Source organism: Mastomys coucha, unplaced genomic scaffold, assembly GCF_008632895.1.
Source record: "Mastomys coucha isolate ucsf_1 unplaced genomic scaffold, UCSF_Mcou_1 pScaffold5, whole genome shotgun sequence".
NCBI lineage: Eukaryota > Metazoa > Chordata > Mammalia > Rodentia > Muridae > Mastomys > Mastomys coucha.
In genome coordinates, this window is record NW_022196911.1 from 91933384 (window position 1) to 91950064 (window position 16681).

General features: G+C 45.0%; 2 protein-coding genes across 2 annotated transcripts in view; one reads left to right on the forward strand and one right to left on the reverse strand.

The window, feature by feature from the left end:
- Positions 1-9848, forward strand: part of Snf8 (SNF8 subunit of ESCRT-II) — an 11570-nt gene extending 1722 nt beyond the window's left edge. The window contains exons 3-8 of the mRNA XM_031351509.1: positions 2871-3009; positions 4765-4869; positions 6131-6203; positions 7877-8018; positions 8494-8568; positions 9620-9848. Coding sequence (XP_031207369.1) covers positions 2871-3009; positions 4765-4869; positions 6131-6203; positions 7877-8018; positions 8494-8568; positions 9620-9757 — 672 coding nt within the window. The 3' untranslated portion in view covers positions 9758-9848. The remainder of the gene's footprint in view (positions 1-2870; positions 3010-4764; positions 4870-6130; positions 6204-7876; positions 8019-8493; positions 8569-9619) is intronic.
- Positions 9849-11103: 1255 nt separating this feature from the next.
- Positions 11104-16681, reverse strand: part of Ube2z (ubiquitin conjugating enzyme E2 Z) — a 17746-nt gene continuing 12168 nt past the window's right edge. Inside the window, exon 7 of the mRNA XM_031351508.1 lies at positions 11104-13047. Coding sequence (XP_031207368.1) covers positions 12877-13047 — 171 coding nt within the window. The 3' untranslated portion in view covers positions 11104-12876. The remainder of the gene's footprint in view (positions 13048-16681) is intronic.

The window sequence follows — 16681 nt, forward strand, 5'->3', positions numbered from 1 at the left end:
TCACTGGTATGGAAGTAGCAGAGTTGAATAGGGTGGCCTTGAAATAGGCTACCCACCTGCCTCTGCCTCTGCCTCTGCCTCTGCCTCTCCAGTGCTGAGATTAAAGTACTATACCTCCATGCGCACATCAAACCCAGGGCCTGGCACATGCTGAGTATGTGTCCCATCACCAAACTGTATCTCAACTTATGGCCTTTCTTTCTTTCTTTCTTTCTTTTTTTTTTTTTTTGTTTTTTGTTTTTTGTTTTTTGAGATAGGGTTTCTCTGTGTAGCCCTGGCCATCCTGGAACTCACTCTGTAGACCAGGCTGGCCTCAAACTCAGAAATCCGCCTGCCTTTGCCTCCCAAGTGCTGGGATTAAAGGCATGCACCACCACTGCCTGGCCCGGCTTTTATTTCAAGTACCTCACAATGATGAAAACGTGCCTGACTTGTGGCACATGTCACTCATAGCAACTGGAAACATGCAGCTGGGCGGATGAGTGATAGGTTCAGGTCCCCTCTCTAACTCACCCTTTTGTGGATGGACTCTGAATGCACTTGGGTATTGTGATTGGTGAAGAAGAGTATGTGTTTTGGCTTGGAATGGGCTCTTGATCTGAGGAAAAATAGACAGGATGTCATTGTAACTTTTTTTTAGATTTATTTTATTTTATATATATGAGTACACTGTAGCTGTACAGATGGTTGTGAACCTTCATGTGGTTGCTGAGAATTGAATTTAGGACTTCTGTTCGCTCTGGTCGATCCCGCTTGCCAGTTCCTGCTCAATTCTGCCCAGAGGTTTATTTATTATTATAAATAAGTACACTATAGCTGACCCACCAGAAGAAGGCATCAGATCCCATTATGGATGGTTGTGAGCCACCATGTGGTTGCTTTGATTTGAACTCAGGACCTCTGGAAGAGCAGTCAGTGCTCTCACCCGCTGAGCCATCTCACCAGCCCACCATTGTAATTTTTCAAAAAGATTTATTATTTTGTTTATATATTTGCCAGCATGCCTGTGCACACATGTATGCAGGAGCCTGCAGAAGCCAAGAGTGTCAGATCCCCTGGAGCAAGTGGTGGGTAGTGGTGAAGCACCCAGTGTGAGTCCTGAGAAGCAGACACTGCTGCTTTCAGGGACAGCAGTACCAACCACTTAACTTAGCTAGCTCTTCAGTCTCCTCGTTTATATTGTGTGGCCTTGAACTTGGTTCCTCCCACTTAAACCTCCCAAGTCCTTAACCATATTTTCCATCTAGATTATGCTTTTAATTAGCTTGTTTTTTGAGACAGGGTTTCTCTATGTACAGCAGGCTGGCCTCTGTTTCCCAAGCGCTGGGACCACAGGCATGCACCACCACTGCCCTTTAAGAAGCATTTATTTGGGGACTGCAGAGATGGTTTAGCAGTTAAGAGTGCTTACTGCTCTTGCAGAGGACCTGGGTTTAATTCCCAGCACCCACATGGAAACTCACAAGTGCTTATAATTCCAGTTTCAGGGCATGCAAAACCTTATGATCTCCTCAGGCTCCTGTACGCATGTGATGCATTTACATACAAACATGCACGCCTAAGATAAGTATTAAAAGATACATAAATAATGCATGCATAAATTTCTCAGGGCAGTGTTGCAGGTGAATCTTTGAGTTTGAAGCTAGCCTGGTCTAGAGTGTTCCAAGACAGCCAAGGCTACACAGAGAAATCCTGTCTTAAAAAACAAAAACAAACTTGGGAGGCAGGGGCAGGAGGATCTTTTCGAATTCCAGGACAGCCAGGGCCACACAGAGAAACCCTGTCGAAAAACCAAAACAACAACAACAAAAACACCCCCCCTCCCAAAAATGAAGAAACTGTTGTTTACAGGGAAAACAGCATGCCAGTCCTAACTGAGAACATTAATTAAAAGAATATAGAGATTTCTGATAATTTTATGTGGCAAATGAAGAGATGTTAGGTCAGAACTGATTACTTTTGGTGACCTAAAAGCTCTTTGTTAATTAGAGAAAAAGGAAGGGTAATAGAGATAGTTCTTCTCTTATTTTTATTTTCATTTGCTTTTTTTGAGGCAGAGTTTTACAGTATAGCTCTGGCTGTCCTGGAACTCACTCTGTAGACCAGCCTGGCCTCAAAATCAGAAGTCCACCTGCCTCTGCCTCCCGAGTACTAGGATTAAAGGCGTGCACCACCACTGCCTGGCTACTCTTCCATTTTTAAAGACAAAATAGATTGTTGTACCTTCAGTTTAATGAATTTTTCCAGGAAGAAGAGAAAAAGTACATTTCTTGTGCGTGTTGATTATCAGAACTGGGACAGGTGAAAACAAACACAGGTTTTAGAACAGTGGAGCCAATATTGTCTCCTTTGTGCCTGCAGCACAGCTGTGCGGGAGCAGAGCTAGGAGAGGGGGCTCAAGGCTGAGCATCCTTGTAGATGCCTCTAATCTCAGCACCTGGGAAGGACAGGCAGGAGGATTGGGAGTTCAAGGCCATCTTCCACTGTATCATAGTGAGTCCAGTCAGTCAGGACTCCATGAACTCGTCTCAAAGTAAGGACAAAGACACAGAGAGAAAGCAGAGAATAAACAGGGTAATGACAGCTCTGAAGGAGATTGCTTGTTTTGTTGTTGGTACATTTCTTTGTCATAATAGATGTGAGAAGGTCAGAGGACAGTTTGCAAGAGTTGGTTCTCTCCTTCTACCACGTGTGGCCCAGGGATTCAACTCAGGTCATCAGGCTTGATAGCAAGGGCCTTTAGCCTCTGAGCCATCTTGCCAGCCAGAGATGGGTTATTTTGGATTCTTCTCTGCCACCAGGCTGGAGGCCTATGTTTAGCCTCAGATTGTACTTAGGTTGCTCTAATATCCCCTTGTCTTTCTTAATAGATGTCAAAACAGCTGGACATGTTCAAGACCAACCTAGAAGAATTTGCCAGCAAGCACAAGCAAGAGATCCGGAAGAATCCTGAGTTCAGAGTACAGTTCCAAGACATGTGTGCTACCATTGGGGTGGATCCCCTGGCCTGTAAGGAGCTGCTGTGGGGAGCGGGCTCTTAGAACAGCTCACCTGTTACGTCTCTTCTGTGGGGCATCTCTAGATGGGCCTTCAAGGAAATATGGAGAATATGTGTTTAGGGAATGTCTATGAGGATTGTGTGTGCCCTTCTGAGGTGGAAGGTGGAGAGCCTGGAATTCTGGCTGCTCTGTGGGCACCTTCTTTCCTTGACCAATCTTTAGTACACTCTTTCTTTTTCATGACTTTCCTCTTACTAGAAAAAGAAAAATATTTTAAAGATTTATTTTTAGGGGGCTGGAGAGATGGCTCAGTGGTTAAAAGCACCTCTTCCAGAGGTCCTGAGTTCAAATCCCAGCAACCATATATTGACTCATAATGAGAGCCATAATGAGATCTGACACCCTCTTCTGGTGCATCTGAAGACAGCTGCAGTGTACTTGCATATAACAAATAAATAAATCTTTGGGCTGGAGTGAGCGGGGCCAGAGTGATAAAAAAAGATGGGGTTGGGCTGGTGAAATGGCTCAGTGGGTAAGAGCACCGACTGCTCTTCCGAAGGTCCTGAGTTCAAATCCTAGCAACCACATGGTGGCTCAAAACCATCTGTAATGAGATCTGACGCCCTCTTCTGGTGCATCTGAAGACAGCTACATTGTACTTACATATAACAATAAATAAATCTTTAAAAAAAAAAAAAAAAGATGGGGTTGGTGAGATGGCTCAGCTTAGCGGGTAAGAGCACTGATTGCTCTTCCAAAGATCATGAGTTCAAATCCCAGTAACCACGTGGTGGCTCACAACCACCTGTAATGAGATCTAACATGCTCTTCTGGTGTGTCCGAAGACAGCTACAGTGTACTTATAATAAATAAATAAATAATAAATAATTAAAAAAATAAAAAAGATTTGTTTTTTATAATTTTTAATTCTGTGTAGGGGCGGAGTAGCATAATATGTATGTGATTACAGGTAACCTCAAAGGCCAGCCAGCTGGAGTTATAGTCTGTTGTAAGCTGCCCCCTTGGGTGCTGGAAATGGAACTTGAGCTTCAGAAAGTGCAAGCAAAAGCTCTTACCTGCTGAGCCACCTAAAGGGAAGCCCCATAAAGAGAAAAATTCTTTTTTTGACAGGGTCTTACTATATAGACTAGGCTGGCTTCCAACTCAGAGATCTGCTAACCTCTGCCTCTCTGTTTCTGGGATTTAAGATGTGTGTCATCCCACCTGGCTTTTAAAACTGTTTTATTTATGTGTATGTGTGTTTTGTCTGCCTGTGTACCATGTTTGTGCCTGAGCTCAAGGGAGCCACAAGAGGGCTTTAGATCCCCTGGTACTGGAATTACAGACAGCTGTGAACCATCAGTTTACCAGCTGAGTTATTCTGCCACCCTGCCCAGCCCCACTTGGAGATAGGAGCTTGTATAGCCCTGTCCTGGTTTCAAACTTGCTATGTAGTGAGGATGATTTTGAACCTGCTTTCCTTGCTGCCTCCTCGTTCCGAATGCTGGGATTGCTGGTGTGTATTCTGCATGCATGTGCCTGGCTCAGAGGCTCTTCCGTAGTAAGCACAGCAGCACATAGGATTAGGAAGGGTTTGAAGCTGAGGCTTATTTCTGGGAACATGGGTCTGTGAGAAAGAACCAGGGCCTAACTTCTACACAGAGAGACTTCCCACAGGCTAGATGCTTCAGTCCAGCATCCAGAGAAGAGAAGAGAAGAGATGAAAAGTGAATGAATAACACAGCTCTTATTTTTCTGTTTTTAGCTGGAAAGGGGTTTTGGTCTGAGATGCTGGGCGTTGGGGACTTCTATTATGAGCTGGGTGTCCAGATTATTGAAGTGTGCCTGGCCCTAAAACACCGGAATGGAGGTAAGGGTGGTTTGGACTTGTGAACTGGGCTTTGCACTTAGTTTTCTGATTTTCTTTTCTAAAATTCTGTAGCCTGCAGGACTGTAAGGTCTTGAGACATATCTTAATTCTTTCATCTTGTTGAATCCATGGCCTGTCTCTACAGCCACAGTTAAAGGTAGGACGGTGGCCTGGTTACACTGGTCTGTGTTACAAAGTTCTCATTGTAACTGGAGGTAGACTTGACCCACCTTTCTGAAGTATGGTGGGGCTAGCCCAGCCTTTGAGTTCTGAGGTTCGTGATTTCAAAATTTGGTCACCTGAGGCCAGTGAGGGAACTCCGAATATACAGGTGTTTGCTGGGCAAGCCTGACCATGAGTTCAGTCCCTGCAACCACAGAGAGATGGTGGGAGACAACTAACTCTGCACACTTATTTCCTGAGCTCCATATGCATGTCTTGGTATATCCTTATGTATATCCACATGTAATACACACAATATTAACACATACTATTTATTAATACACAGACAGTAATGATAAGTAAAATTTTTAAAAATTAAAAAAAAAAAATCTTGCTGCATGGTAAGGGACACATCTGTAATTTCATTACAAAAACTCAGGCAGAATCATGATTTGGAGGCCAGCTTGGGATATATAGGAAGGTGAGGCTCCCTGGTTACGTAGTGACCCTGTATCTCAATAAAATAAAATAAAACAGAACCCTGTATGGTTCTGTGTTATCCCAAGCACTCTGGAGGCAGAAGCAGGCAGGTTTCTGTGGATTCCAGGTGAACCAGTGCTATATAATGAGAGGCCCTGTCTTTGAACAAAAAGTTCATAGTCACTCTGACTACATACACAATTGAATGCCTGCCTGGGCTACCTGGCAGAGACTTTATCTCAAAGAAGCCTGACAATCAAATTGGCCATCTGGTAAACCATCTTTTTTTGTTGTTGTTGTTTTGAGGCATGATCTGGCTCTGAAGCCCAGTGTGGCCTGGAACTCGTGTCTGCCTCAGTCTTCTGAGCGTGGGGAATCCAGGCAGGGGTGAGCCATCATGCTTATCACCATGCCTTTGCTTTCGGACTTTCCTGGGTCTCTGCTGTTGAAAGTCTTAGCAAGGTCTCAGGACTCATTTCCCATGGCCTGACCTGTTATTTTAGGAGAGACTGAGGAACTAGAGTGATGTTTGTTCCTTGTAGAGGAGGTTGTCCATGTATGTCAAGCAGTTGTAGCCATGTAGGTAAGTTTTCCTTTTCTTTCTGTCCCTCTCCAACAGGTCTGATAACTCTGGAAGAGCTACATCAGCAGGTGTTGAAAGGAAGGGGCAAGCTTGCTCAGGACGTCAGCCAGTATGTCCTGCTTCCAACCCTTTGAAGTATTAAGGAATTTTTTTAAAGACAGTCTCACAAGACAGTGATGGTGCATGCCTTTAATCCCAGTATTTGGGAAGCAGAGGCAGGTCGATCTCTGTGAGTTTGAAGTCAGCCTGGGGTTTACAGATCAAGTTCGAGGATAGCTAAGATTATACAAAGAAATCCTGTTTCAGAAAACAAAACAAACAAACAAACAAACACCCCAAAACAGGATGTCTGTGTAGCCCAGGCTGGCCTGTGGAGCTTAGAGTGGCCTTGAATGGATATCCCACCCACCTACACCTCTTTTCTTAAAGTTTTATGTGCAGTGCCCATAGAGGCCATAAGATGCCTTTGGATCCTCTGGAACTGGAGTTTTGGTTGTGAGCTGCTATGTGGATGCTGCAAGTCAAATATTGGTCCCTCTGAAAGAGTAGCTAGTGCTCTTAATCACTGAGACAACTCTCTCCAGCCCTACCACCTTAGTGCTCGGATTACAGGAATGCACAGCACTTGGCTAGAAAGAACACTTTAAAAATCATAAAGCACTCTTTCTTCCTAGTTCTCCAATGTCTAGGCTAACTTTAGAACCATTCGTTTCTTTTTTTTTTTTTTGAGACCCCCATCTTTTTTTTTTTCCTTTGAAAGAATTGTTTATTTTATGTATATGAGTACACTGTAGATGTCTTCAGACATACCAGAAGAGGGAGGGCATCGGATCCTATTACAGATGGTTGTGAGCCACCATGTGGTTGCTGGAAATTGAACTCAGGACCTCTAGAAGAGCAGTCAGTGTTCTTAACCGCTGAGCCATCTCTCTAGCCCTAGAACCATTCTTAATCTGTATGATAAAATTATGTTCTTTTTTCCTGTTTTTGGTGGTATTGTGGATTGAACCTAGGCCCTTATACTATGAACTACATCCCTGGCCCCATAGAAACAATCATGTTTTGGAGACAGGGTCTCACTGTGTAGCCTAGAACACACTGTAGACCAGGCTGGTCTCAAACTCATAGAACTCCACCTGCCTCTGCCCAGCAGTATTGAGATTAAAGGTGTGTGCCACCACATCTGGTGTATGTTAATTTTTTAAATGTGTTCAGATTATTTATTTGGTGTCAAGGATACTAGAGCAGGCACTTAAAGACTGGGACCAAGGTGAGGGTCAGGTGACAAGGCATAAATTGACCTAGTTGGCCTGTCTGTACAAATCCAAGTAGTTGAGGAAAAATAAGTGTTCCCAGAGACCAGACTCAAGTGATGTACTGAAGACCAGGAATATTAAAAAGAAAGGAGTTGCAGAAGGTGGCCTGCCTTGCTCTTTGCACACCAAGTTTTCAGAAAAGAGGGGAGCCAGTGTATTCAAACAGACCCAAGTCTGCTCCTGTAGGGTACCGGAAGAGCATTCACACTACAGGTGTTCTTTCCCTGGCAAGGGGTGTGAACCTCGAGTGTGCTGACATGATTTCCACATGTTCTGTGAGTTTTTTTCTTTTCATGAGTTGCTAATTAAAATCAGCAGCTGCCCCTATAAAAATGGACAGGCACTCCCTAGTTTGCTGTAGTCCATACTACAGCCTGTTGGCTTCTCCGTTGCGGTTCTGCTAAATGTATCTGAGATGTCAGGCCTAATTTGCCAAGGGTCTTTAAGCTGCTCTTACTCACTTCAGGGACGACCTGATCAGGGCCATCAAGAAGCTGAAAGCACTGGGCACTGGATTCGGCATCATCCCTGTGGGAGGCACTTACCTCATTCAGTCTGTTCCAGCTGAGCTTAATATGGATCACACTGTTGTGCTGCAGCTGGCCGAGGTAGGGTGTGTTTTTGAGAGTGCTGAAGGGGCAGCCCGGGTCAGTCAGGGGTGGTTCCCACCTGTCCATTGCTTGGGCCTTGTGCAAAGACTGCCTTATGGATGAACTACTCTGGCCTGTGCTCATTCAGCACATTTATTGAGCAACTGCAGTGCAAAACACCTGTCTAGGCTGTGGGATAGAGAGGCTAATACCCCATTCCTTCCTGGTTAATCATTCTGAATCTCTTAGTGTGCTCTGGAGTTCTCTATGGAGATGTAATTAGGTATCTTAGTGCCTTGGACTCAATTTTTAAGGATGCACTCTCTCTCCATCCTGAAGACACCTCTCTGTTAGGAACTTTCACATTCTTTTCCTGCATGCTCACACTTGTTCAAGGGCAGCCTGTCCAGATATATGTCCTGCTTCTTAGGCAGGTGCTGGGCTCCAGGCAACACTCTTAACTAATTTAGTTCCTGTTTATTCTTTTCTCCAGAAAAACGGGTATGTGACTGTCAGTGAAATCAAAGCCAGTCTTAAGTGGGAGACGGAGCGAGCACGGCAAGTGCTGGTATGTGACAGATGGCCCTTGGGTAGAGGCAGCCTTACTTTATTCCCTCTAACTTGGGATCGGGAAGCCCAGCATCTCTGTCAGTAACACTGAGAATTAAGAACTTCTCTAAAGCTGGCCTCTTCCCTGATAATGCACACTTGCTACTGAGGGACCAGTGGTACCCACTAACTTTCCTGGAGACATAGAACGTGGGTGGAGCAGTGGATCAGGGGCATAACAAATATAGTTTGCACTGGAAATAGTTCAGAGCAAAGGGAATTGGTAAGCACTGAAGAAAATTACCTATCTGTAATTATAAACTACATTATTAAATTATATAGTGGATAATTTTGCATATACAAACTTATGCTAGTGAAACACTTATCAGGAGAGAGCATAAAATGAAGGAACACGGAACACTGTTTCAGTACCTTTTCCTTTTTCCTTTTTTTTTTTTTTTTTTTTTTGGTTTTTCGAGACAGGGTTTCTCTGTGTAGCCCTGGCTGTCCTGGAACTCACTCTGAGGACTAGGCTGGTCTAGAACTCAAAAATCCACCTGCCTCTGCCTCCCAAGTGCTGGGATAAAAGGTACCACCATTGCCCAGCCACAGTATTTTTCCCTTATCCCAGCAATTCTTTGCAAGTCTGTCTGTAAAATGAAAGTATGTGCCTAAAATGTGTTGACTGAACAGTCACCAGCTTATCTTAGGAACCGAGTCAATTTTAGTTTTAGTGCTTCCTGTTTGCTCCCTGCAAATTATCTGAAAGCCAATCCAGAACACTGATCTCCACTTGCTCTGGGGAGTTGGAGAGACAGAGGCAGTGACTTCCAACACTCAGCATATACTGTTGGAGCCTTGCTTTCTTTCCACTAACTTCCTTTGTACTGCAGCTGGACATTCAGGCCTTGGCCAAAGCCAAACAGAATTCCACCCGAGTGTGTGAACAAATGAAGGCATGTGTAGGTTGTCTGAAAACTTCCCCGAAGTTAAAGTAGGTGTGGGGCTGCTTAGCTCCCCAAATCTAACTAATCTCCCTTTCCTCAAATCAGTCCTGTTCCTCCCTACAGGAACACCTGCTGAAGGAAGGACTGGCCTGGCTGGATCTGCAGGCTCCAGGGGAGGCTCACTATTGGCTGCCAGCTCTTTTCACAGATCTCTACTCCCAGGAGATATCAGCTGAGGAGGCCAAAGAAGCCTTCCCCTGAGTGTGGAAGGATACACAGCAGCAGGCCACAAGATGTCCTTTCTGTGAATAAACCTGGACAATTTTGTTTATAAAAAAAGAAATTCATTCCATGTTTTTTTTTTTTTTGTTTTGTTTGTTCCCCCAGTATTTATTTTTAGAAGTGCCTTCACATTTCATCTGTTTTGGAGGAAGCCTTTTTTATCCAGTGAGGATAACTTGAGTAACAGGGATAGCAGCAAGCAAGTAAAACGACTTGCATAGAACATTTACAGACTTAGGGCTGGGCCAAGATGCAGCGTCTTGTGGCTAGCCTTACTATAGCTGTGAAACGAATCACTACTTCACCAGGTCAAACCTCTTCCTCATTCCTTTCCACCCTAGCAGACTTCGGCTCTCACAGTGACTTGTCTTGCAGTCTTTAGTAGAAAGACTGAACTGTGTGAAGGAAACTGAAATCTGGTGTTAGGTAGAGGAAAGCAAGCAGTGCACTTCACTGAACAGTCCCACTGCAGTTGAACAATCTGTCCATATTCCTTACTGGTTCCCAACCAGGTCCTATAGACCCAAGGTGGGGAACTGCCAAGTACCCATCCTGTTCTTTTTTTTGTTTTTTTGAGACAGGGTTTCTCTGTATAGCCCTGGCTGTCCTGGAACTCACTCTGTAGACCAGGCTGGCCTCGAACTCAGAAATCCACCTGCCTCTCTGCCTTCCAAGTGCTGGGATTAAAGGCGTGTGCCACCACTGCCCGGCATCATCCTGTTCTTTTATATACACTGCTCATTTGTCCTTACAGCAACCTTCAGTTAAGCAGTTATCTGATTCTAGGGGAGTGAATGCCAGAAGCAGTGCCAAAGCTAAAGCCAGGCTCTACAGCCCACTGCACCCTATCGCTGCACTCACAGTACATACCATGCACTGGTTTGTTCTTTCTGCACTCATGATCAATCAAGAGGAAATACCTTCTGTTAGAAAGTAGAATTCTCTCACAGCATGTGAATGAGACGGTAATGCAAAAGAGGCTTGAGCTTATAACCCAGTCTTACAAGCTGTCAGATCTTCAGTGCGGGGTCAGTATCTGGACACTGACATCCTGTGTAGTCTGGGCCCATCTGCCCTCACAAGATGTGCCCAGTCCCAGTCTTCAAAGTTACTTTTAAATCCACTCAGGGTTAGTTGTTCCTGTCATTCTGCTGAGGTCATAGCCCTCTACTTCCAAATGATAGAAACCCTACCACAAATAAGTTACCACAGATGCTTCCACTCAGCTCCCAGAAACCTGAGGCCCGACCTCCTGACAGCTTGGCACAGGTGACTTTCCGTGTTTTCTTTACACAAACCCTCCCACACCCACAGGCGCTTCCTCCTTCTGCCAAAACAAACTTTATTGCACCAAAAAGGAAAAAAAAAGAAAACTTCATTTATGTACAGTCAGATATAAAGACATCTCTTTGACTCCTGTGCATATATTTCCTCAACTTAAAATTAGGGCATAAAAGTCAGGCTGCTATGCCAGACATGCTCTGCCCCATGGCAGGGCCAAGGAGAAGATTGTCACTTGAAAGTGGGAACACTTAATGGATGACAGACAACACTGGACCCACAGACCAAAGGTATCCTCAGCCCTGGACTAGCTCTGGGAATGGAAGGGGGAAACTGGAAGCAGGGTCCCTTTTCAAACCTCCACATATGACCCAGCCTCCACATAGCCAAAACAAAACCGTTCCCCAAGTGACCTGTCCCTGTCCAGTTCTCTGCTTTCTGCCCTCCCAAGAGGTCACTCTTTGTGCCCTATCTTCTCCCTATCTCTCCAAGGGAGTCCCATGATCCACAAGGCAGAGACCTTTATAGCAGCGGGCAGGGCAGGTGATTCTCTCCATTCCTCAGGGCTGGACACTGACCAGAAGGCCTGCATCATGTGGATCACTAACCACCCACTGGGAACCAGACCAGCAAACCTGAAAAGTGTGAACTGTATCAAACTGGGAAGGATGGGTTCCTCTAGCCCAGAGCCACTGAAAATACGTACTTCTTACTCAACCAGCTGAAGGATCACTGTAGCTAAATTCAAAGAAAGGAACAGCTCCAGTGACAGAGAGGGAAAAGTAAAGGGAGGAGTCTCTAGAGTCCCAACCACAATCCCCTCAAGCCATTGGCTGTCCATGCTCACAAATCCCCAGGGGCCAGGGTAGGGCAGAAGGGAAGACAGGGACTACAGACATAACAGCTAAACAAAATAGGGACTAGTATCAGTCTTCCCATGCTCCACCCCAAGAAAAACACCCTCATTGACTATTATTCAGGACAATCTGTAAGAGACTATTTTATGTAGTGGCTCAAATCCCATACACGCTGCAGCTGCCTGTGCTGGGAACCTTTCAAATCAGTGATTGTGGGGACACAGTGAGCAGCTTCCTGACGTCCATGCAGGCTTCACAGAGACCTGGGCTCAGTCCCAGCTGGCTTACCTTCTTCTACCTGTAACCTAAAATGCGGAGGAAATGGTGTGAGGGAGAAGGTGCTCAGGTGCTAGGTAAAGCTTACTGATCAGCAGCCCAGACTCCACCACTGTTCCTTGTCTTTGGTCTGTCTAGAACAGTGACTATATAAATTAGGAAAAACAAAGTTATGCTGGCCCATGGGAAATAGGGGAGGGGAAGAAAAGGGTGTTGGGAAGCCCTGCTTCAAGACTGAAGACAAACAGATAACCAACCAGACTGCGTAAGTGTCATGGACAGCACCCCACCCAAACTCCCAGATACCCCTATAAACCACTGGGCATGCTCCCTCTTGGGTTCTCATTTTCTGTCTTCTCCTATCCCTAATTAGCTGGCCCTGCAGAGAGGTGTGTTGGTTGTTTAGCTTTGCCAGAGGCCATCACTCCAGGTACTTTCACAAAAGTACCCTGGCCCTGATCCAGGATTGACTATAGCCCTAGGTGCTCCAGCACCAAGGAGGTCAGATTGGGAACACCCCCACTCCCACACCCTGGGATTGAGTTTGCTTGCTTGCTTGCTTCTTGCCATCTTGCGGGATGCCAACACTTTTGAAGGGAGATGCACAGTGCCTCTCCGTCCCTGGGGTGAGGGGAGGGGCTCTGCTGGGACTCTCGAGTTGGGGGAGGGGCAGGGGAGCAGGGTCTAGACCCTCAGGCTCCCATGCAGGTCTGTCTCTGTCCCAGAGGAGCTGCTATCAGAGTCCATTTCAGCATTCTCATTATGGAGCCTTTCCAGCACTTTCTGTCGAATCAGTCCGAGGCGCATCAAGAGGGACTGGTAGTCAAAATGGCCCCGCTTCTCTCCAAAAGGGTCCTGTGGAAGAAACAAACAAACCCCACAAGGGGATGTAAGATTTAAGTGTCTGGCTCCAGTGCAGCTTTGAAATGCAACCTCACCTTCTGGGACAGAGGAAGAACAGGTGGTCCAAATGGTTCCAAATAAAATAGTGTATTACTACCTTAAATAGGTCTAGCTTGGGCTAACACTAAAGTAGGTTTGACCTCTGAAAAGAGGACAATATCCAAAGAGGAATGGGGGTGGGGGGGAAATTCAATGAAATATCAAGGGACACCATAATCAGGTGAGCCTGTGCTTTCTTTTTAATTTTTTGAGATTTTACTTAATATGTATGAGTACATTACCTACATTTATGTATGTACATGTATGTATGCATGCACAGGCAGCTCATGTGGTGCAGTGCCCATGGATGCCAGAAGATAGCTTCAGATCTCCAGGAACTGAAGTTACAGACAGCTGCTGTATCAGGTAGGCAGTGCTTTTCTAACTGCTGAGTCATCTCTCTGGCCCCAAGGGCCTGTGTTTTCAACCTATGAAAACTCAAGAAAATAATCTACTTCCATATTATGTCTTCACAAAGGATATTCTGCTTTTCTAAGGTCACAGATAGGTCTAAAAGTCAGGAGTGCTGATTATCCAATGAGCACCTGTATTCTTTCCCCAGAGACCCTCCACAACATTCCTATCCAGGTTTCTGGGCAATGCTCCAGAGCCACCCAGTCTTCAACTCTTGTTTGTGTCCTTGTAGATCAAAGACCACTAACTTGTTTTTTTGGATATAGGGTCTGTCTCAAAGTGTAGCTGTGACTGGCTTGGAGCTTACTTTGTCAACCACACTGGTCTTTGGGCCTGCCCTTATTTCCCAACTGCTAAGATTAAAGGTGTCTGCCACCACACCTAGCCAAAGATCACTAAACATTTTGTATAAAGATATAAAACATAAAATTTTGTAGATCTGTCATCAAAGTATCAAAAATAGCTATAGCAAGAATGGAGTATACTTTAAAAAAAAAACCAACCAACCAAAAAACTTGAGTTTTAAAAAATAATATAGGGCTGGCGAGATGGCTCAGCAGGTAAGAGCACTGACTGCTCTTCCGAAGGTCCTAAGTTCAAATCCCATCAACCACATGGTGGCTCACAACCATCTGTAATGAGATCTGACACCCTCTTCTGGTGTGTCTGAAGACAGCTACAGTGAATTTCGAAGAAGCGAGAGGGGGCCGGAGCAAGGGGGGCCAGCAGAGGTCCTGAGTTCAATTCCCAGCAGCCATACACATGATAGTTCACAGCCATCTGTACAGCTACAGTGTACTCATACACATAAAATAAAAATAAATCTTAAAATATATATATATGAGCTCCAGGCCAGCCAGGGCTACAAAGTAAAACCCTGACTTTAAAAAAAGAAAGCCAGCAATGGTGGCGCTTGTCTTTGATCCCAGAGGCAGATAGATCTCGGGTTAGAGGTCAGCCTGGTCTACAGAGCTAGGTTCAGAACAGCCAGGGCTACACAGGAAAACACTATGGGAGGGAGGGAGGAAGGGAGACAGAATGTTATAGAGAGATTTAATGGCAGCAAATTCACGTGACCAGGGTTCAAACAAATGGGACCTTTCTTTGCATGACAGTTAACACAGACAAAAAAAAAAAAAAAACCCAAAAAACAAAAACAACCCACAACTTAAATTATTCCCTCCTCTGTTCACTCCTCACAAAAGCCCCTTCCACTTTTTTCTTTTGTGGTTGCAAGTACACTCCCAGTGAACTAGGAGCACACACATGTTTAGTCTTAGGAACAGGTGTCAGCCATGGGCACCATGACAACTGCCCATCCTTTTCATTCATTCGGGTTACAGATTTTTTTTTTTGAGATAGGGTTTCTCTGTGTAGCCCTGTCTGTCCTGGAACTCACTCTGTAGACCAGGCTGGCCTTGAACGCAGAAATCTGCCTGCCTCTGCCTCCCAAGTGCTGGGATTAAAGGCGTGCACCACCACTGCCGGGCCAAGGGTTACAGTTTTTTTTTTTAGATTTATTTATTTATTATATGTAAGTACACTGTAGCTGTCTTCAGACACTCCAGAAGAGGGAGTCAGATCTCTTTACAGATGGCTGTGAACCACCATGTGGTTGTTGCCAGGATTTGAACTCAGGATCTTTGGAAGAGCAGTCAGTGCTCTTACTGGCTGAGCCATCTCTCCAGCCCAGGGTTACAGTTCTTAAGGCTAGATGGTATCTTTATTTTGGGACTATCGGTTCTTCAAATGTTCCTTCACCTTGGCTCCATTTCCCTCATTCCCCTCTCCCCAGAACCTGCTCCTCTCATCTCTTCTCTCACTGAACAATGTTCCTTCACAACCTAAATGTTGTAACTGCTACCAGGCACTAGTGATGAAATTTCCTCATGGAGAACAGATGGGGGCCGGCTTCCTCTAAGGTACTCTATGTAGTAGTTTGGGAAACAAGTTCATCCTTAGCCTGCCTTGTCCTCCTTTGTCCTTACAGGCAGGTAAGTGCACAGATAAGCTACCAGAAAACAAACTATTCTAAGGGTGTTATAGAAATACATACAACTCAAGAAGAGCTGGGAAAAGCCAGGAGTCACCCCGTTATGTCTCTTTCTTTTGGGGATTACAAATTTTGAACCCCCAGTTTTCTTCATGGCAGACAACTCAATTCTATCACTAAGCTAAAATCATGAGTCCTTTCTTCACTCAACTACCAAGGTAGCCTTAAACACTGAGGTTCCTGCTAGGTCTCTCTAGTATCTGGGATTTCAGGTAGCCACATCCAGCCAAGTTATCCCATTTCTAAGCAAGGCATCCAATAAACTGATGGTCCAAGACAGGGGACTCTCAGTTTTTCATCAAGCAGATGAATCTATCTGTGACTTGGTCAGTAAGTCTTTCTTTCTTAAAATAATTAAGTCTTTCTTTGTTGTTGCTGTTGTTTTGAGACAGAGTTTCTCAGTATAGACCAGATTGGCCTGGAACTCAGAGATCTGCCTGCCACTGCCTCCTGAGTGAAAACAAGCCCATCTTAAGTTGGATGTGGTGGTGCATGCCTTAATCCTAGCACTTGGGAAGCAGAGGAAGGTAGATCTCTGCGTTCTAGGCCAGCCTGGCCTACTTTTAGGTTCTAGAGCAGGTACAACAACACAATGGAACCCTGTCTGTCTCAGGTCCTTCCTTAACCTGCGTTTCAAAAAAAACTTCATCAGGGTCTTACTAGTCTAGGCTGGCCTCTAACTCACAGCAATTCCCCTGCCCAAGCCTCTCAAGTACAAGGATTACAGACATGCACCACCAAGCAATTACTATTGTATGGCATATATACAGATGTCAGACGACAAGAGACAGTCTTGTAGCATCAGCTCTCTTTCCACCTATTCAGGGGTTCCAGAAATTCAACTCAGGTTACCAGGCTGTGCACCCACTGCCTTATCCATCAAGCCACCACGGCCTAACCTTTTTTTTTTTAAATTTGTGTTTTGCCTGTGAGGGGGTCAGATTTCCTGGAACTGGAGTTGAGACAGTTGTGAATTGCTATGTGGGTGCTGAGAATTGAACCCAGGTCCAGTGCTCTTAACTGCTAAGTTATCTCCAAGCTCCATATCCTTTTCTTTTTCTTTTCTTTTTTTTTTTTTTT